This window comes from Giraffa tippelskirchi, chromosome 6, assembly GCF_054371585.1.
Source record: "Giraffa tippelskirchi isolate mGirTip1 chromosome 6, T2T-mGirTip1v1.2.pri, whole genome shotgun sequence".
In the NCBI taxonomy this organism is placed as follows: Eukaryota; Metazoa; Chordata; class Mammalia; order Artiodactyla; family Giraffidae; genus Giraffa; species Giraffa tippelskirchi.
Window position 1 is genome coordinate 93,123,059 of NC_137280.1, and position 20,274 is coordinate 93,143,332.

At 52.7% G+C, this 20,274-nt stretch overlaps 1 protein-coding gene across 6 annotated transcripts in view; it reads right to left on the bottom strand.

The window, feature by feature from the left end:
- Positions 1-70: 70 nt before the first annotated feature.
- FBN3 (fibrillin 3) overlaps positions 71-20,274 on the bottom strand; it is a 63,299-nt gene continuing 43,095 nt past the window's right edge. For 2 of the 6 annotated variants that reach the window (XM_081499230.1, XM_081499231.1), the window contains 20 exons: positions 19,333-19,461; positions 18,564-18,683; positions 17,381-17,506; positions 16,534-16,686; positions 16,290-16,355; positions 15,948-16,073; positions 15,049-15,168; positions 14,802-14,924; positions 13,865-13,999; positions 13,580-13,705; positions 12,800-12,937; positions 12,277-12,483; positions 11,385-11,510; positions 10,728-10,850; positions 10,442-10,558; positions 6,483-6,611; positions 6,272-6,391; positions 4,148-4,382; positions 3,445-3,595; positions 312-1,110 (listed from right to left, as the gene is read on the bottom strand). In XM_081499230.1, the coding sequence (XP_081355356.1) occupies positions 778-1,110; positions 3,445-3,595; positions 4,148-4,382; positions 6,272-6,391; positions 6,483-6,611; positions 10,442-10,558; positions 10,728-10,850; positions 11,385-11,510; positions 12,277-12,483; positions 12,800-12,937; positions 13,580-13,705; positions 13,865-13,999; positions 14,802-14,924; positions 15,049-15,168; positions 15,948-16,073; positions 16,290-16,355; positions 16,534-16,686; positions 17,381-17,506; positions 18,564-18,683; positions 19,333-19,461 (2,903 nt within the window). In that variant the 3' untranslated portion in view covers positions 312-777. Of the gene's footprint in view, positions 219-311; positions 1,111-3,444; positions 3,596-4,147; positions 4,383-4,459; positions 4,571-6,271; positions 6,392-6,482; positions 6,642-10,441; positions 10,559-10,727; positions 10,851-11,384; positions 11,511-12,276; positions 12,484-12,799; positions 12,938-13,579; positions 13,706-13,864; positions 14,000-14,801; positions 14,925-15,048; positions 15,169-15,947; positions 16,074-16,289; positions 16,356-16,533; positions 16,687-17,380; positions 17,507-18,563; positions 18,684-19,332; positions 19,462-20,274 lie in introns of those variants that run through there. The other 4 variants (XM_081499232.1, XM_081499234.1, XM_081499235.1 and 1 more) reach the window with 4 other exon arrangements.

Genomic DNA, 20,274 nt, shown 5'->3' on the forward strand with positions numbered 1-20,274 from the left:
TGCTGCCCTCCTGGTCCCCTCCTCATAAGCCCTGCCTGGGCCTGCCAAGAACAGCCTCTACTGCCAGAACTTGCCAAGGGATGTACTTAACCCAAAATAACTTTATTGTTGTCTCTGCTTCTGATATGAAAGCATCCTCAGAACCTTAGCCCAGCTCCCCGTGGGGATGATGAACATGGTTGCACGTCAGTGACTGAGCTGGGGCCTCACAGGCTCTTCTGCTGGGAGAGACAAGCCCTAGGCCCACTCCAGCCACCCATTCCCATGTCCTCCCGACCCCCTGGGGGCAAGCCCCCCTATGAAGTGCAGAAGTTTCAGCCTGAGATTGACCAGATACAGTGAAACCCAGGGCCCTGCTGGACCCTGGCTGTAGAAGTGGAGGGGGCACACAGCTGCGGCTGCCAGCTGTCTCCAGGAAACAGTGTTGGGGTCCCTCGGGTAGAGGCTGGGCTCGCTTGAGGTTAGAGGATAGCACCTCACTCTTCCTGAGTTTTGGGGTTCCACCTTGTCGGCCACTGCTGCGGGGGATCGAACCCTCCCATCTTCCGAATCTCCCACCTCTGGAGAGCAGGACCACATGGGGACCCTGGGGCCCAGCGAGTCCAGGGCTTGTCACTAGGGTCTCCCAGGGGGGTGGGTCATAGCAAACAGAGTGACATCAGTTTCCCCAAAACCCTGTGGAAGGAGGCCAGGGTGGGGCGGTGCCCAGGTGGTGAGTCTGAAAATAGGGCTGCAGGGGGTGCCTGGGGCCAGGTGGGAGGTGTGGGAACCCCTAGATTACAGCAACTGCAACTGTACCTTCAGCCGCAAGGCTCGGCCCCCCGGCCGTCCCTCTGGCTGGGTGCCCCAGGGCTTGGCCACACTCACAACCTCCAGCTGGTAGGTGCCAGGCCCTGGCTTCCGGCGCCCCAGCTGCAGGGAGCTGAGACCATGAAGGTGATGCATGCGGAAGAAGCCTCGTTCGTTGCCGCGGGCAATGACATAGCGGACACGGCCCCCCAGGCTCTCCAGTGCTGGCCTCAGCTCTAGGATGTGCTGGGCCTGGCCCAGACAGGAGAGGTTCAATCCCAAGGTCAGTGGAGCCTCTGCGTCAAGGCTGGCCAGGCTTGCCTGGGGAGAAAAACCGGGTGGATGATGGCAGGGGCTCGGAGAAATCAGAATGCAGGGGTGTTGGGAGAGGCAGGGGGCCAAGAGGAGATTTTCAGCCAATCTCTAAAGTGGAGTCAAAAACGGACCACTCAATGCCCTTGACTCCTGTCTAGCCCTGCACCCACAAGGCCAATGGTCAGCTTGGGCAGTAGACAGAGGGTGAAGGCGGAGGCTTGTTCCCAGGTGGAAGGCAAAGAGGGGGAGGCAGGCTGACTTTAGACTCCTTGTTTCGACCAAGGGACCTTACTTGGATCCCTGCCAGTCTGGATGGAAGATATAGAGGCTTCCCCGTCAGATACCCAGACCAAAGAATTGATGCTTTCCAACTGTGGTGCTAGAAAAGACTCTTAAGAGTCCCTTGGACTATAAAGAGATCAAACCAGTCAATCCTAAGGGAAATCAACCCATGAATACTCATTGAAAGAACTGATGCTGAAGCTGAAGCTCCAATACTTTGGCCACCTGATGTGAAGAGCCAACTCATTGTAAAAGGCTCTGATACTGGGAAAGATTGAGGGCAGAAGAAGAGTACTACAGAGGATGATAGTTGGATGGCATCACTGACTCAATGGACATGAGTTTGAGCAAACTCTGGGAGATAGTGAAGGACAGGGAAGCCTGGCATGCTGCAGTTCATGGGGTTGCAGAGAGTCAGGTACGATTTGACAACTGAACAACAACCCAGACTGGGAGGCAGTCTGATGGCATCAAGCCCCAAAATGCTAAGGTCACTCAAAGGTGGTCTGGGGTGGCTAGAGTTATGACCATGGGCATTGCAGCAAGAGCCAGCCCCAGACACGGTGACAGAAGCACAGAGGAGCCAGACAGAGGAGCTGCCCAGTATCACTAAAGTTCCAGAGGCCCGCTGCACTTCCTGCATCTGGGCTCTCTGAGAGCCCTGCTGTGTGCAGATGACAAACCCCTCTTTATCTGAGCTCCTCTGAATGCTTCCTGGCCCTGGCAGCCAGACAGGACCCCTGAATAAGCTAGCAAACCTCAATGGCAGGCTGACCCTGGCTGGGTGATGTGTCCAATCCCACAGGAGGTTATCTGTTTTCTTCTCCTTTGCTCTGGGCAGAGCTGTTTGTTCTGCCTAATTTACATGCTGATGGGGGTGTTTTGCTGTTGCCTGAAAGTGAAAGCTGTTCCTGTCCGTGCCCCCCCTTCCTCCGCCTTTCAGTTCCAGAGATTTAGCCCTTCACCAGGAGTGCTGCTAGATATGCACTCTTAGTGACACCTGCTGGCAGTCCATGGGTATTGCAGGCAAAACCACAAGACCCAGCCTGCTTCTGCCTAGATCTGCTTGGGTCCATGCTAGGAGCCCTGACAACCACTCCAGTCACTCTTACTGAGTTCCAAGGGCTGGTGAAACAGTGGCAAACCTGAGACACTGGGCCTTATCCCTGTGAATCTTACAAAAATAATGGCAACAAAGGCAAATTACCCATATGGTTTTTCCAAGAAAGGGAAAAACAACAACTAGAAGGAAAAGAAAAGCAAAGGAAGTGCTTAGAGCAGCACATGTATCCAGCAGGTGCTCAACAAATGCTTAGCTTTCAGATGTCTTAGAGGGGATGGTGGCAAGACTGGCCAGAAGTGGCCTCAGGGACTGTTCAGCTGAAGGACAAGCAAGCTGAATCTGTGACAAAAACATCCTCCCCACACAAGCCGGTGGGGTCAGGGCCATGGCTGGAATGGCCCCAGGGGACAGAGGGGCTAAACTGCAGAACTTCTCTGCTGTTCTTGAGAGTGTAGTGGGGAGAGGGGAGAGACCCTTGCAATTTCCATAGACAAGGAGGGTTCAGGAGGCCTGGGCATAGTTCCAGGAGCATCATGGGTACTGTAAAGAGGTGCAGAGGCAGAGGGTCTGAAGGAGGGGGAGGGAAGAAGGGGTTAAGCTGGCTGTTTTGAGGGTTATTGGTGCTTAAACCCAGAGGGACTCCTAGAGAGGGCTGTCCCAGCCAGGAAGTGACAGGTGACAAGTCCCAGGGCATAGGCAGGTTTGGGGGCTCAAGGCATTTCTCCTGTATCCAAGTGCCCTGGAAAGGATCCCCAGGAGGCATCACACCCAGGGTCTGTGTGGGAGGGGTGTGACTTGTCACCAGGAGCAAGTTGGGGTGTTTGGGGGGCCTGTGTCCCCCAGAGAGCTCCCAAGGGAAATCCTTGGGCTGAGGAAGTACAGGAAGATGCAGGCAGGCACCATGACACGGGGGACAGCTGTGACCTGGAGTCTGTGCTCCTCATCTCTGCCCATCCCCTGGCTGCCCCCCATGCCCAGTGAACCCCCCATGGCACCTGGTGGTCCCCATGGGCACTGCGCCGTGGCCGGTCACGAGAGGGCTCGCCATTGATCTTGCATTCATAGCAGGCTTCAGGTGAGAGTGGCTCCTCCTCATCTGGGGCATCCTGGGATCCGGGGCTGAAGCCCAGGCCAGAGACACAGTGCCTGGGCCAGGACAAGGGGCAGGTGAGTCAGGGACCTCCAGCCACCCCACCCCCTACACTCCATTTGGAGCCACACTGTCCATGGGGACAAGGATGAGGGTGCCACTGCGGCTTTGCACGTACCTACATGTGTGTGTGCATCCCTTGACTTACATGGGTATGTCTGTGAACCTGCATGCATGCAGAGGTGTGGACGTACACCCGAGTGTACCCATGTGCATGTGTGTGAGCCTGCATGCACCCTTGTCAACATGGGCTTGCACACATGTGCATACTGGGATACAGGAATGCACAAGGGTACCCAGGCATGTTGGCATAGGTGTGAGCCCTGTGCACACTCAAATATATTAGCACTGAGCACATGAAGGTGTACAGGACAATGACACACTACAGTGGGGTGTGAGCTTGTGTGTGCACATCCACAGGTGTTATTGGGCCTCTGCACCATTTCTCAGGGTACATGTATATACATGCCTGCATGCATGGGCCCACAAATGTGTGTGCACTCCCAGGGTATGGGGGGCTCTGGGTTCACTCCATTCAAGCCCCTCACCCTTGCCCAGCCCGGAAGTAGCCTCGAGGGCAGCCGCACAGGAAGCCACCGGGAGTGTTGGCACAGCTGTAACTGCAGGGGCCACTCCGAGCCGCACACTCGTCCACGTCCTGGCAGCCCCTGAGGGCCTGGTCAAAGTCGAAGCCTGAGGGGCAGACGCAGTGGAAGCCACCCAGTGTGTTGTGGCAGGAGGCGCTGCCGCAGGCCGAGGGTGACAGGATACACTCATTCTCATCTGTGGATGGGGAGCGGGAGAGAGGGCAGGAGGTGGGGGGGCAGGGGGGCCACCTTCGTATCTCCTGAGCCCTCTACCTGCATTGCTCCTGTCCCCATGAAGCAACTCCAGCTCCTTCTTTAAGCACAAGACCAATGTCAAAACCTCCATCGGGGGCTTCCCTGGTGGGTCAGCGGTAAAGAATTTGCCTGCCAATGCAGGGGATACAGGTTCGATCTCTGATCCAGGAAGATCCCATATATGGCTGAGCAACTAAGCCTGTGTGCCACAACTACTGAGCCTATGTGCTCTAGAGCCCCAGAACTGCAACTACTGAGCCCATGTGCTGCAACTACTGAAGCCTGCAGGCCTTAGAGCCTGTGCTCTGCAACAAGAGAAGCCACTGCAATGAGAACCGACTCATTGCAACAAGAAAAGCCAGCACAGCAAAGAAGACCCCAACACAGCCATAAACAAATAAATAAAGCTATTAAAAAACAAAACAAAAAACAAACCTCCATCAAGCTCCCTGTGAGTCCTTGGACTAGGTCTGTCGGCCCCTACATTTCATCTCCCCACTCTGGATCCTGTGATTCTCCTTTGAAGCATTTCTCAAAACTTCCCAGGAATCCTAGGGACTTCCTGGTGGACTGGTGGTTAAGACTCTATGCTTCCACTACAGGGGCATGGGTTTGATCCCTGGTTGGGGAACTAAGATCCCACATGCTGTGCAGTGTAGCCAAAACAAAAAACAAAAAACCCGAAAACAAAAAACTTCCCAGGAATTCCTAAATGGTGGAATGTTCTTAGAACAAGATTTCCCCCCTTGGCACTTGTCATTTGAGGCCATTTCATTCTGTGTTGAGGGGCTGTCCACCCAGCACCCAGCGCCCAGTTGTGACCATCAAAAGTGTCTCCAAGACACTTCAAAATGTCACCTGGTTGAGAACCACTGGCATAACTGATCCCTGTCTCCCCCTCGAGACTGGACAATGAGTGGGCAGCAGTGGAGTCTGATCTCAGCTCACTTCTGCATCCACAGGGCCTGAATAAGGCAGGTCCTGGGCAAACCATTGCCAAAGGAATGAATGAGTAAGTATACAGAGCAGGAGACAGGCTGAGAAACAGGGACTGGCCAACGAGGCGATGACCTGTGGGCTCCCAGGGGACAACAAACACATGAGACAGGGCAAAAGATGGAGAACTTGGCTGAGGACCCACCAGGAGGGGCAGAAGGAGGAGCCAGAGAGAAGGCAGTGCTGGAGGCAGTGGCAGGACAGAGAAAGCCGAGTCACAGTGGATGGAGAGTCCAGGAGGGGCAGACAGTGATACCCAGAGCAGAGGAGGTGGAAGGCAAAGGCCAAGGAAAGGTGATGGAGAGGTCGCAGGAGAGTGGTCCCCACGTGGGTAGAATGTGAAGGCTAGACTGCAGGGGAGAAAGAGGAGAGCTGAGGATGAGGCTGTCATTAGGAGCAGCAAAGAACTGTGTGCAGCGAGGAAGTCTGGCGGGAAGGCAGAAGACTAGTCCCTCAAACTCAGGGCGTCTGCAACAGGTACAACAAAAGATGTAGCATACACACACCCATTTCCATTGCCACACCCATGGTAGACATCACTAATCAATCCCAGCACACTTTCTCAGTGATCATAGGCACATCTCAGACTCTCCACTGAGCTCTCCAGACTACCACTCCCTGAGAAATGACTACCACTCTGCCACACTGGCTCTGCAGACCCCTGACTCCCTAGCCTCCCCAGCAGCAGGGAACTCAACTAACTTCTAGCCCAGTCCATCAGACCTTTAGGTAGTCTTGCTTATCACAGCATCCTGCCCTGGGAGTGGTTCCCAGTCATCAAGTTTGGACAGATTCTGGTTGGGGGTCAGCTTCCTCCTAGGGCCTCCCACTCACCTACACACTGGCTCCACTGGGAGTGGGGAGTGAAGCCCTGGGGGCAGCTGCAGCGATAGCTCCCCAGCTCGTTCTGACAGCCATGCTTGCAGCGATGAGGCCCACTGCATTCATCCACGTCTGTGAGATGGAGAAAGAGGACAAGAGGCTGGCCAGGCAGCCCCCAGGGCCACCCCCGAGGCCTAGACCTCACTTCCAAGCCCAGCTCTACCTTTGCAGCCATGACCGGAGCTGTCCAGGGTGAAGCCTTGATAGCACTCACAGGTGAAGCTGCCTGGGGCATTGTGGCAGCGCCCACGGGTACCACATGGGGCAGGCTGGGCCAAGCACTCATCATTGTCTGCAGAGGACGGAGAACAGGCAGGGCCACCTGGTGGTAGGAGCACCATGATGCCAGGCCTACCATCTGATCAACTGTTCCAGACACACCTTAACCTCTCCGAGGCCTCAGTTTCCCCCACTGTGAAAGGAGATCCGGAACAGTGCCCACTTCACAGAAACGTCACAAACATTTGAGATCACACACAAATAGGACTTCATTTGACTCTCTACCACCTCAACGCTGTGTGACTTAGGGCAACTGACTTACCCTCTCTGTGCCTCAGTTTCACCAGCTGTAGTGTAGAGATGATAATATCTACCTCATTGTGTTTATGAGAATTAAATTAACCTAATCAATTAAAGCACTGGGACAGTGCTCAGCATAAAATTAATAAAGACACTTTTCCTTCTCTGGAAAAATGACCTGGGGTAACCACTGCACCCTGTCCTCATGGAAACCTGACAGTTGTGGGATATCAGCCAGACTCATGGACTGAATGTGTGTGGGTTCCCAACTGCCTCCGCTACCACCACCAAATCCCCATGTTGAAACCCTAACCCCCCAGAGTGATGGTATTAGAGGGCGAGACCTTTGGGTGGTGATTAGGGTTAGATAAGGTCATGAGGGTAGGGCCCTCATGACGGGATTGGTGACCTTGTAAGAGACATCAGAGAGCGTACTCCTGTTCTTTCTCTGCCATGTGAGGAAGGCAGCTGTCTGCAAGCCAGGAAGAGAGCCTCACCACAACCTGACCTTAATCTCAGATTTCCAGCCTCCAGAGCCAGCAATAAATGTCTGTTTTTTAAGCCACCCAGTCTATGATACTTTGTCATGGCAGCCTGAGCCAAGACAACCTGGTTACCAGGCAACATTGCCATGGTGGTCATGATCCACAGTGGTAAATTGCACTGGGACTAGGATCATGCAGAATGAACCAAGCATTTCTTAGGGGAATCCTAATTTGGGCTTCTTTGAGTTTGGAGATTCTTTTATTATTTAAAAAATTTTTTTAATTAAAAAAATTTTTTGGGGCCACACCACATGGCATGTGGAATCTTAAGTTCCTCGATCAGGGATTGAACCCACACCTTATGTGGTGGAAGCACAGAGTCTGAAGCACTGGACTGCCAGGAAAGTCCTCACTTTTTAATTTTTTAAAAATTTATCTTATTCAAATGAAGTTAATTTACAATGTTGTGTTAGCTTCTTGTACACAGCAAAGTGATTCAGTTATATATATATTTTTTTCATATTCTTTTCCATTATGGCTTATTATAGGATATTGAACACCCTATGCTATACAGTAGGACCTTGATGTTTATCTGTTCTCTGTACTAAATTTGCATTTGCTAATCCCAAACTCCCCATCAATTTCTCCCCCACCCCACCCTCCTTGGGAACCACAAATCTGTTCTCTATGTCTGAAAGCCTGTTTCCATTTTGTAGATAGGTTCGCTTGTGCCATATTTTAGATTCTGAATGTTAAGTGATGTGATATGGTATATGCCTTTCTCTGTCTGACTTCACTTAGCATGACAATCTCTAGGTCCATTCATGTTGCTGCAAATGGCATTATATATATATATGTAGCACATCTTCTTCATTGAGCATGAAGATTCTCGACACCAGGCACATCCTTGTGGGAACCTAGAAGCTCTTTTGGGTATAGGAGGAACTGGGTCCTCTAAGCCTTTGTGCGTATATGCGTACAGCTGCACACACACAAATGCCACATTAAGTGTGCTCACCTCAGGAAGGAGAGAAAGTGACTGAACAACAACAACAACAGAAAAAGGGGAATGCCTGTCATTTCACAGCTGGAAATGCTCACTCCTCTACCAGATATGCACATGGCTCATCTCTTTCAAACCTTTGCTCAAATTTCCTCTTTCAATGAGGCTTGTCATTAATTCTGTTTTAAAATTGCATCTCCTAGTGATTCCTCTTCTGGGTGTGTTTATCCAAAGAAAATGAAAACACTAACTCGAAAAGATATCCACAGCCCCATGATCATTGCAGCATTATTCAGAATAGCCAAGACCTGAAACAATCTATGTTTCCAAAGACAGATGAAAAAAGAAAAATGTGTTACATACATACAATGGAATATTATTCAGCTATAAAAAAGGAGATCCTGCTGTTCATGACAACATGGTTGGTTGGACCTTGTGAGTATTTTGCTAAGATGAAATCAGTTGGACAGAGAAAGACAAATGCTGTATGATCTCACTTATATGTGGAATTGAAAAACAAAATAAGAAAGCCAAGCTCACAGATACAGAGAACAAATTCGTGGTTGCTAGAGAAGAGTTTAGGGTGGATGAGTGAAAGGCGCTAAGGGGGTCATAGGTACAAATTTCCAGTTAAAAATAAATAAATCATGGGATGTAATGTACAGCATGGTGACTGTGGTTAGTAATACTGCAATGAATGAAATAATGCTGTTTGCAGCAACACGGATGGACCTTGAGATTGTCATACTAAGTGAAGTAAGTCAGACTGAGAAACACAAATATCATATGATATAACTTATATATGGAATCTAAAAATATGATGTATATGAACTTATTTATAAAACAGAAACAGACTCACAGACACAGTAAAAAAATTTATGGTTACCAAAGGGGAAAAGACAAGGGGGAGGGATGAATTAGTAGGAATTTGGGATTAATATACACACACTGCTGCTGCTGCTGCTAAGTAGCTTCAGTCGTATCCGACTCTGTGCAACCTCATAGACGGCAGCCCACCAGGCTCCTCTGTCCCTGGGATTCTCCAGGCAAGAATACTGGAGTGGGTTGCCATTGCCTTCTCCGTATACACACACTAGTATATATAAAATAGATAACCAACAAGGACCTACTAACTATTCACAAGGAACTCTACTAAATATTCTGTAATAACCTATATGGGAAAAGAATATGAAAAAGAATAGATATGTGTATACGTACACATGTGGTGTACATGTGGTGGCTCAGTGGTAAGGAATCCACCTGCCAATGTAGGAGATGCAGGTTCAACCCCTGGGTTAGGACAGAAATGGCAGAAGGAAACGGCAACCCACTCTAGTACTCTTGCCTGGGAAATTCCATGGACAGAGGAGCTTGGTGGGCTATAATCCATGGGATCACAAAAGAGTCGGACACAACTTAGCGACTTAATCACCCTATGTATAACTGAATCATGTCCTGTGCCCTCGGGGTTTAGAACAGGATGAAGCAAACTGTTTCTGTAAAGGACCAGGTAGGAAATATCATTTACCCTGTTGCAACTACTAGGCTCTGCTATTGTAGCAAAAGCAGCCACAGACAATATGTAAATGATGGGCATGGCTGTGTGCCAATAAAACTTTATTGACAAAAGCAAGCAGGGGGCTGGACTTGACCTGGGAGCTAGAGTCTGCTGGTTTCTGGTCTAGAGCACTATCTAGTACACAGGTGTTTAGTATCTGTTAGCTGAGTTCATGGGAGCCCAAACAAAGCCACCTGTGACTGGGCTTGGCCCTTGGGGGAGATCTGGTTCTCCCAGGTCACAAGACACTAAAAAGTGATGGGTGTGGATTGTATAAGCCCCTTGGCTTTTAGGAGCACCCTGGAGAAGCCCTAAGGGATAGACTCAGCAGGTCAGAGGTGAGGGTAGTTGTCTTGGGCCAAGGTCAGAGAGACTCCTGAGGGTGGCCTCCTAGGTTCCTAGGGTGAGGAAGAAGACTGAGGTCCGAGATACCACCAGGATGTAAACAGCGACAGAACAAGGACTTTGATCACTCCTCATCTGGCCCACACTGTGCCTTTGCTTCTTATCTGGTGAAGGCTGGGGTCATGCTGCCAGGGAGGGCTGAGGAGACTCACCAAAGCAGGCCTGGTGGCGCTGGGTGAAGCCGGGGGGACAGCGGCAGGTGAAGGCACCGATGGTGTTGACGCAGAAGAACTGGCAGTTGTGCTGCCTGGAGGAGCACTCATCCAGGTCTGCAACACAGAGGGTCCCGGTGGGCTCAGGGCAGGGCCTGCCGGGGCTGAGGGCTTCCCGGGGAGACGCCCTGGAGATGGAAGCTGACCCCATGCAGCAGGAGGGGGACCCCCTGGGGAGGACAGGGACAGAGCCCATGGGGCGTGGGTGTGGGAAGAGGGATGTCACCTCGGCAGATCCTGCCATTCTCCTCCAGCAGGTAGCCACGGGGGCAGGCGCACAGGAAGCTGCCCTCAGTGTTTTTGCAGAGGAAGGGACATGGCGTGGGGGCCTGGCTGCACTCATCCACATCTAGAGGGGACAGCACTCAAAAGGGTCAGACAGACATTCCTGGGGGCTCAAGGGTGGGAGTCTCCACCCAGGCCCAGCTGAGGCCTCTTTCCCAGACCCTAGACAACTAGAATCTGTGGGCTTACCCAAGGAACTGGCATTTTTTTTCTGCAAAAAGCCAGAGAGTAAATATATTTGGCTTTGTGGTCTTAATTCCAACTACTCAACTCTGCCTTTGTAGCAGGAAAAACAGCCACAGAGGGTGAGGAGACAACAAGTGCAGCTGTGTGACAATAAAACTTTATTAACAAAACAAGCAGAGAGCCAGGATTCAGCCTTTGGGCAGGAGTTTGCTGACCCTGATTTAGATGAACCTTTGCTACACAATGTAATTGAAAATCTTAGGATGCACCAAATAACAGGAGGAAAGCAGCCCAAATAGGGTGGGGTGGAGGAAAGAAACATAGCTGCTTTGCTTTCTGGACTTGGTTTTCTCATGGAAGTGTGTGCCAGGTGCTATAAGGAGAGGCTCAGGGGAGGGGGAGGGGGGCTCACCCAGGCAGGCTGTGGCAGTGGTGTCAGGCGCGTACCCAGCCTGGCAGTGGCAACGGAAGGAGCCAAGGCTATTGATGCATTCACCATGAGGGCACAGGTGAGGGAGCACACGGCACTCATCCACATCTGAGGACAAGCAGGGCTTGGCTGGGGCTACCCACCTCGGTCACCAGGACACGCCACCTCCCTCAGGTCCACCAGCACTCTCCTGGGAGATAAGACCAGCCCTTGCTTCCCCTCCCTGCACCCCAGAGCTGGGCACCCAGCCCCTGTGATCCCCACACTCAGGCTTATGAAGCTCCTCCTACTGGATGCTGAGAACCCTCAGGCTGGGGGACACACAGCCTCACCAGCGACACCTCATCAGGACACCCCAGACACATACATGGAAGCAGAGACGGACATGCCAGTCACCTGCTCAGACGCTTCTACCGAATCACAAGGACACACACTCACGGGTTCCTCCGGGTCAGACGCGCACACTCGTTCATACATGTGCCCATCCTCACAGACGCTTATCCGAATCCTGAGCCAGCTCACTCCTTCTCATCCACTTTCTGGTGTGAACTCCCCACCCAGTTCCCACCCTCACCAGCACACGCACACACACATGCTAACAAGCTTGCACACACAACACACACCAGCTCACACGCTCTCACACACTAAGGAGCCCTCACACACCTAGAACAAAGGACACACACATACACACACACTTTGGTTCACACACCTGCTCACCCATCCACCGAAGTTCACACACACACACCCACAAAGCGACGAATGGGCTGTGGTTCACACTGGCCCACCCACCCGCTGGCACAGAGACGCATATACACTGGTTCACACACACTAATACTGGCCGCAGCACAGACACACGACAGTGAACACTACCCACCTCGGCCGTCTGCAGTGTAGCCTGAGCCGTGGGGGCACAACTTCCGGTGGGCGGACGTGCCAGGTATCGGACAGTGCTCGCAGCCGGGGCCCCAGCCGCGGCCGCCCCCGCAGCAGCATTCGGCCCTGGTGACAGCCTCGCCCCTGCTGGACTGAGCCTGGCACGTGGCCTGCAGCACCTCAGAGAAGCAGGGCCCCTGCCGGATGTCTGGGGAGAACAGGTGGAGATGACGGGCGGGAGGAACAAGCCATCCATCCAAGTTCCCCTTCCCCAAGGGCATCGGCGGTGCTGAGAATCTACACGTGGGTTCCAGCATCTCCGACAACACCGCGCATATCCACCAGGTGGCGGCTTCTAAACTGCGGTCGCCCAGCACTGTGTTGTTTTTTTCCCTCCTTTGGGTGCATTACGCAGCATGGAAGATCTTAGTTCCTCGACCAGGGATCAAACCCTAGCTCTTTGCAGTGGAAGCGTGGAGTCTTAATCAGGGGACCACCAGGAAGTCTGCCTGCCCCCTTCTCACCCTGGCCTAGCGCTGTGAAACGCCCTCTGGCGGCTGGGGCTGGACTGTGGCAGAACCTATATACTCCAAATCCGAGGGGTACCCCCTGGGCTGCAGATGTTGGCGGCTTCCTGAGGTCAAAGGGGAGCATCCCTCTGGCTGCAGAGAGAACGGATGGTCAAGGGGTAGCGTGGAAGCAAAAGGTCGTGGCCTCCAGGACAGACAGTGGGGCCAGAGCAGAGAGGTGATGTCCACGAAGGTGGGGAGGGGGTCATCCGATTACTTGGGGCTGCTGACTTGAGGGTCTGGGTGGGAAGCAGGGCATCGCTGAGATGGGGTTCAGGGAGTAGATACTGAACTTGTTCTGGGGTGAGCCGCCTCTGGGGGTCGTGGAGGCTGGGGTGGTGCAGGAGGCAGCTGGATACACACGCTTGGCCTGAAACTGAGGGGTGGAGACTGTGCTCCAGGAGCAGAGAGTGTGGAGAGAGAAGGCAACAAGGACACTGGGGACCAGGACAGACAAGTTGCCCGGACACCTGGTACCACTGGGTCGCCCTCCAGGTTTAGCCCCATGAAGTGGTGAACTTGGGGAGGGCCTCTTCCTCGGTGTGATGATAGGGCAGCGGGGACATGCTCTCATCTTTCATGGGGGGGTGACTGAAGGGACGAAAGGAAGCTGGGGGCATGCGATGAACACATGTGTCTGGACTGGCTGGGTAACCCTCTTGGTGCCCCCGACCCTGTCCCCGCCTCGGGGAGCTCCCAGGTGGTGGTGCCACACTGGGACTTTGTCACACTCACCCTGGCACTTGGTGAGGCCGGGGCTGGGCTGGTAGCCCTCGTCACAGTCACAGTGGAAGCTGCCCACGGTGTTGACGCAGTGGCCATTGGCACAGGGGCTGGGCTGGGCACGGCATTCATCATCATCTGAGGCGGGAGGGATAAGGCAGGCCGGCAGGGAGGCAAGGAGGCCAGAGTCCCCCGAGCTGGCCTCCACCTCCAGGGTCCATGTCTGCCTGCTCGTGTGCCCTCTGGCTTTGAACTCTCCTGTCTATGGTGGGATGGGGTGGGGAAGCCCTTCTGTACCTGTGCAGCCCTCCCCGGAGCCCGGCTGGGGCCTCATGCCTGGAGGGCAGATGCAGGTGAAGGTGCCAATGAGGTTCTTGCACAGCATGCCCCGGGCATGGCAGTCTTGCTCACCGTCTGCACACTCATCCACATCTGTGGGTGACCATGGATCGATGGCGCTCATGGCCCAGCTCCAGGCTGTGAAAATCTGGACTCTCCCACCCTCCAGTGGCCTCCCAGAGAGGTCCCTGAAGCACTGCCCAGTGCCCGTTCCTCCCCAACCTGTCCCAGACTTCCTGGGAAGCCAAGTGGGAGGGGATGGTCAGGACTGCCCCAAACACCTGCATCCCCTGCCCACATCAGGGTCTCTGAATCTGTATGACCTTCACCATGGTCCCTGGAACACTGACCCTGAAACAGCCCTTGAGGGACCAAGTCCCAGGCCAAGGTTTCTACCCTCTACACTATGGACATTTGGGACTCGAAAATTCTTTGTGGTGGAGGTCGTTCTGTCCAGTGTAGGATACTGAACAGCAACCTTGGCCACTCGATGCCTGTAGCAACCCCCACCTCTACTCAACTGTGACAATAAAAAGTGTCTCCAGACATTTCCACATGTCCCCAGCGGGGAAGGGAACAGTCACTGTCCCCACTGTGCTAGCCCACTCAGGGCATGTCCGGTCACCACCAGAGAGGCCTACGGAGCCACAGTCCTGTTCTGTTAGACTGAGGACCTAGGGAGATGCTCCCCTTTCATAAAAACAAAAGCAGAACCACCCCTCACAAGAGAGCACTCATTGCACCCTCACTTGTCTCAGCTCTCCCTTCACTTTTTCACTTAGTACTCATTCCCACTCTTGGAGGCACAGCTCTTATTTCTTCATTTTCTCTTGGGACCGAGGTACGGAGAGCCCCAGCGCCCTGTCCATCGGCTGCCTGCCTGTGCGGGTCCTACCTCGGCACATAGCCCCATCCTCTCGTAATGCGTAGCCGACTGGGCAGGTGCACATGTAGGAGCCCTCGGTGTTGTGGCAGCGGAAGGCGCAGAGCAGGGGGTTCAGGGAGCACTCATCAATGTCTGGAAAGGCCAGTGGGGGTGCTGGGTGGGCCGGGTCTGCCTGCAGGACCTCCTCTCCCTTTCTCAGGTCAGCCCCCCTCAGCCTCCGTTTCACAGCCCCGGGTCTGGGCAGGCCAAGCCTTACCCTCGCAGGTCATCATGGGACCAGGTTCGAAGCCGTCTGCACAGGCACATTCGAAGCCTCCTATGACATTGCTGCAGGTGCCTTCCCCACAGGGGTGCCCGATGGAGCACTCATCTGTGTCTGCGGTGGTGGGGTAAGGGGGTGGTCAGGGCCTTCAGGGAGCCCCCACCCTTGACATGATCCTGTCTGCCTCCTGTTGAGTGTCTACAGAGTGGACAGGGCTAGATCTGCTGTACCTTTAGGGCTGGACACAGGGCAGAGGCATGCGGTATGTGTTCAGTGAGTAAGTGAATACGTGAATGAGGGACTTCCTGGTGGCCCGGTGGCTAAGACTCTGCGCTCCCAGTGCAGGGGCCCTGGGTTCCATGCCTGGTCAGGGAACTAGATCCCACATGCTGCAACTGAGTTCACATGCTAAAGCTAAAGATCCCGCATGCTGCAACAAAGAGTTCACACACCGTAACTAAGATCCCGTGTGCCGCAACTAAGACCTGATGCAGCCAATTAAATAAATATTAAAAACAAATAAATAATAAAAGCTTTAAAAATATGTGAATGAGTAAATGAGGAAGTAAATGAATGAGCAAGTAAGCTAATGAATGAATGAGCAAGAGAGTAATTAAATGAATGAGCGAGTAAATGAATGAATGAATAAGTGTGAGAAGGTGTGAATAAATGAATAAGTGAATAGGTGAAAGAGTGAATAAATGAATAACTCTGCAAATGCATGAATGAATGAGTAAATGGATAAGTGAATGAGCGAGTAAATATTGGTGAGATGGGCAGGTGGGCGGGCAGAGTGATAGTGGCTGAGAGGCAGGATGTTCCCTTCGGTGGCATGTGCCCTCCCCAGCTCCTTCCTTTCCTGGGAAGCAAGCTGGGGTGGTCTAGTCCCTCACCCACGCAGCTGACACCCGTGAAGTCCAGGCTGTAACCAAAGGGACACTCGCAGCGGAATGAGCCATCGGTGTTGACGCAAAGGCCATTAGTGCAGACGCCAGGGGTCTCCCCACACTCGTTTACATCTGCAAGCAGCAGAGGTTGCAGGCCTCTGTCATGCCCTGGCCACAATCAGGGTCTCTTCCTTCCCTTCAAGGAGGTGGGGGGTGTCCAGGGCCACCCATGGGTCAAGGAGGGAACCTGAGACTGGGGAACCAGGGTAGAGCTCAGACAGAGCTGGGCAGGAATGCAGGACACTGTGGTGGCCTCGGGGGCTCTCAGCACGTGGGTGAGAAGCTCACCTTCCCTGGAGTCATCTGGGCCTGGGACTGCCCCATGGCCAAAGGGACACAGCTCCTGAAAGGCGACTGGACACCAAGAGGGGAAGGGAGGTGAGGGTCTGTGGCCAGGTGCAGTCCCCAGCATCCCCTTGTGTGTGGGGAAGGCTGGAGGAAGAATGGAAGGAGAGCAGACAGGGGAGGGGCAGGGGGCATGGAGGGGGCAGGCAGGAAGGACCAGGGGAGACTGGGCAGGGGGGGCCCTCACCACTGCCTTCTTGGGGACACAGCTCGCAGGGGTCATTCCAGCCCTCTCCGGGCCTCTGGCTACAACAGCACCGGGCCTTAGTGGTGTTGAAAGCTTTGGGTACTGAGCACTTTCCGGCCTCGAAATGGGTGAAGCAGAAACTCTGCCGTGTGTCTGTGGGGGTGATTCCCCAGAGAAACTGCTAGAAGGGCCAGCCACCCCCAGTTCTTGTGAATGGGGTGGTCCTGACCCTACCAGCAGCCAATCAGAAGAGTTCAGGATCACTCTGTGGTGACTGGTTCAGGGACGAACATGTGACCCACCCTGGGCCAATGAGGGTCAGTCCTGGGGCTTTTGCAGAGAATCTGAGAATCCTTTCCAGCAATACCCCACATTCACAGAATCTGAGAATCCTTTCCAGCAACACCCCACATTCACAGCTGTGGGAGTCATCCCAAGTTGGCAGAATGGTCAAACCCAGCCACCTAATTCTTGGATCAGAATCCCCTTCTCGGAGAGGCAAAGCAACTCATTCCAAAGAGCCAGAGGACCCCAGACTTCAGACCCCAAATTCTCATTACTGATGCCCATTCCTCAGCCTGAGCCTTCACTGACGTGATACAGCTTTACAGACAGACTGAGGGGTTTGGCTCACCACTGGCTCCCAGAATGACAAATACTGGTTGAGTTGGGCTAACCTGGGAGAGAAGAGACCAGCTCAACCCAGATGAGGCTAGCCCACACTGGACAAGGCTCCTGGAGACCCACACAAGAAACTGCAAGCCCCCTTTCTGGGTGATGTAGCTCTTCCCCCGCCCCACCTCCCACCTCTTCCCTTATCCTGAGTGCTCCCTGGCTCCAGACTCACCAAAGCAACGGTGCCCGTTGTCAGACAGGACGAAGTCAGGCGGGCAGAGGCAATCGAAGCTTCCAGCGCTGTTGGTACAGGTGCCAAAAAGGCACAGGTTGGGCTCTTCGGAGCACTCGTCGATGTCTGGAGGGGCAGGGACATGAAGTGAGGGGGGATGCAGCAGGCCCTCCACTGGTGGGGCAGCGTCAGCTGCTGGGAGGGGCAGATGGAGTGGGGGCCCAGCCCAGGAGGATCGAGGGACTGATGCAGTGTGGGGTCCCCAGGGCTCAGGATGAGCCAGAGCACCAGGTAGGCAGTGTGTGTGTGTGTGTCTTTCCTAGAAGGTGTCTCCAGGGTAGAGGTCATGGTCAGGAAAAGTTTATCATTAGAGACTAAATTTGTACAGAGCTAACCAAGACTGGTCCCCTGGAGAAGGGAATGGTAACCTACTCCAGTATTCTTGCCTGGGAAATCCCATGGACAGGGGAGCTACTGTCCATGGGTTTGCAAAGAGTCAGAAATGCCTGAGTGACTAAACCACCACCAACCAAGACTGGGTAACATTAGACTATGGTGGATGGAGTTAGCTCACATTATACTAGACTAGTACATCTGCTCAGGCCAGACTGGCCCAGGTTAGCCCAGGTCACACAAGCCTAATCCAAGTGAATGAATGGTGGTCAGGCCAGACTGCTCCAGACTAGCATGGAATATACAAGTCACTCAGGTGTGGAATAATACCAGAGCTCAGGTCAGACAAGTCCTTGACCACCACTCATGGAGTGAGGAATTCCACGTTTGGGCCAGTGAGACCCACACTCATGCCCATTTCATGGGATTCATGAGGAAGCCTGGGGGCCCCAGAGAGAGCCCTGAGCCGAGAGAGCATCTTAATAACAATAAAAGTGTATGGAGCTGCATTGAGCGCTGTGCTAAGGGCATCTTGTGTGTGTCTGTGATTCGGTTTTATTTTTTAGTTTTTGGCTGCACCACAGGCATATGGGATCCTAGCTGCCTGACCAGGGTTTGAACCCACATCCCCTGAGTTGGAAGCGAGGAGTCTATACCACTGGACTACCAAGGAAGTCCCCTAAATGCATCTTTTCACTCACCACCAGTCCAGCTGGCATTCCCACTTTATAGATGGAGGAACAGAGGCCCAGAGGTACCCCAGAGCTTGGAGGTGAGGCCAGATACTCACCGACACAATGGTCGCTCTGCACTTGGAAGCCAGGGGGACAAATGCAGCGGAAGGAGCCCTCGAGGTTCTGGCAAGTGCCTGGCAGGCAGGTTCCCGGAAGACTGAGACACTCGTTGGTGTCTGTGGAGAGCAGGAGGAGGGGTCTCAGCACTAGCTAGGGGGCAGGGACTCGCCTGGGGCTGAGACCAGCACCTATGGTCACAGCATAATGGCCGAGGGCCCCCAGACAAGCCCTCCTGGATCCAGAGGAAGGGCTGAGCCTTGGGAAAACAAAGACATCTGGAGAAGAGTATTCTGGGTCCTGGTCGGGGTTATAAGTGGAGTCAGGTGTTGTCTAGGGGAAGGGGGAGTGAAGTTCTTAATCTTAAGCCACTTGCAGACCCCTTTCATGCTTTCCATGTCATCCATGTGGCTCCTCTATTAGTCCATACTTCATAAAACTTAGATTTTCAAGACAGCCATTCTCTAAACCACAAACCTGGTGAAAACGTGGGTGTGATGTGCTGGTTCTGTCTCTTTTTACACCTTAAAATAAATGTATGGTTATGAAATGGAGTCATGCCCCCTCAAAAGTACCAACTGCAGGTCAGCTTGGAGCAGGGGCTGGCTGAGATGGCTTCCAGCACCATGGTGAAGGAATGGCAACCCACTACAGTATTCTTGCCTGGAGAATTCCATGGACAGAGGAGCCTAGTGGGCTACCGTCTATGGGGCCGCAGAGTCAGACATGATTGAGTGGCTAACACACATACACGATGGTGAGACTCACCTATGCAGTTCTTCCCATCATTTGTGAGCTCAAAGCCATCCTTGCAGAGGCAGTGGAAGGAGCCAGCAGTGTTGAGGCACTGGCCAAATCGGCACACCTGCCCCACCATGGTGGTGCACTCATCCATGTCTGCAGAGGGAAGGTGGGCCAGCAAGGTTACCCACAGAGCCTAAGGCTCTGAGTCTCCCTTACACTTCTATTCAAAAAATTGACTTGATGGCTGTGACTTCAATTTATTGAGCACTTACATGCCGGTTGTATATTAACTCTCTAACTGTCCTATGAAGCAGACACCAGTATTTTCTAATATGAGCATTGTAATGCTATGAATTTGCCTATAGGTCCTACCTTAGCTGCATCCCACAAATTTTATATTATATTTTATTTTCATTTAATTCAAAATGTTTTCTAATTTTCCTTATGATTTCTTCTTTTATCTATGGGTTCTTTAGGAGTACATTGCTTAATTTCCAAATATTTAGGGATTTTCTGGAGATCTTTTTGTGACTGATTACTTCAATAGTTTAATTCCCTTACATTCTGAGAACCTACCTTGTGTAACCTCAGTTAAAAAAAAAACTGATTTATGGCCCAGAATATGGTCTTTCCTGGTGAATGTTCATGTACACCTAAGAATAATGTATATTCTGGAATGTTCCATAAATATCATTTGGATCTAGGTGGTTCATAGTACTGTTGAGATGTTTTATATTCTTACTGATCTTCTACTTTTCCCTCGATTACTGAGGGGAGGAGAGTTGAGGTCTCTAACTGTAACTGTGAGTTTGTCTATTTCGTTTTTAGTTCTGCCAATTTTTACTTCCTACCTTTTGAAGCTCATTATTAGCTGCATAAGCATTTACGATTGTTATGTCTTCTCAGAGAACTGACTCCTTACAATACATACACTGACTCTATTTCTGGTAATATTCTTTGTCCAGA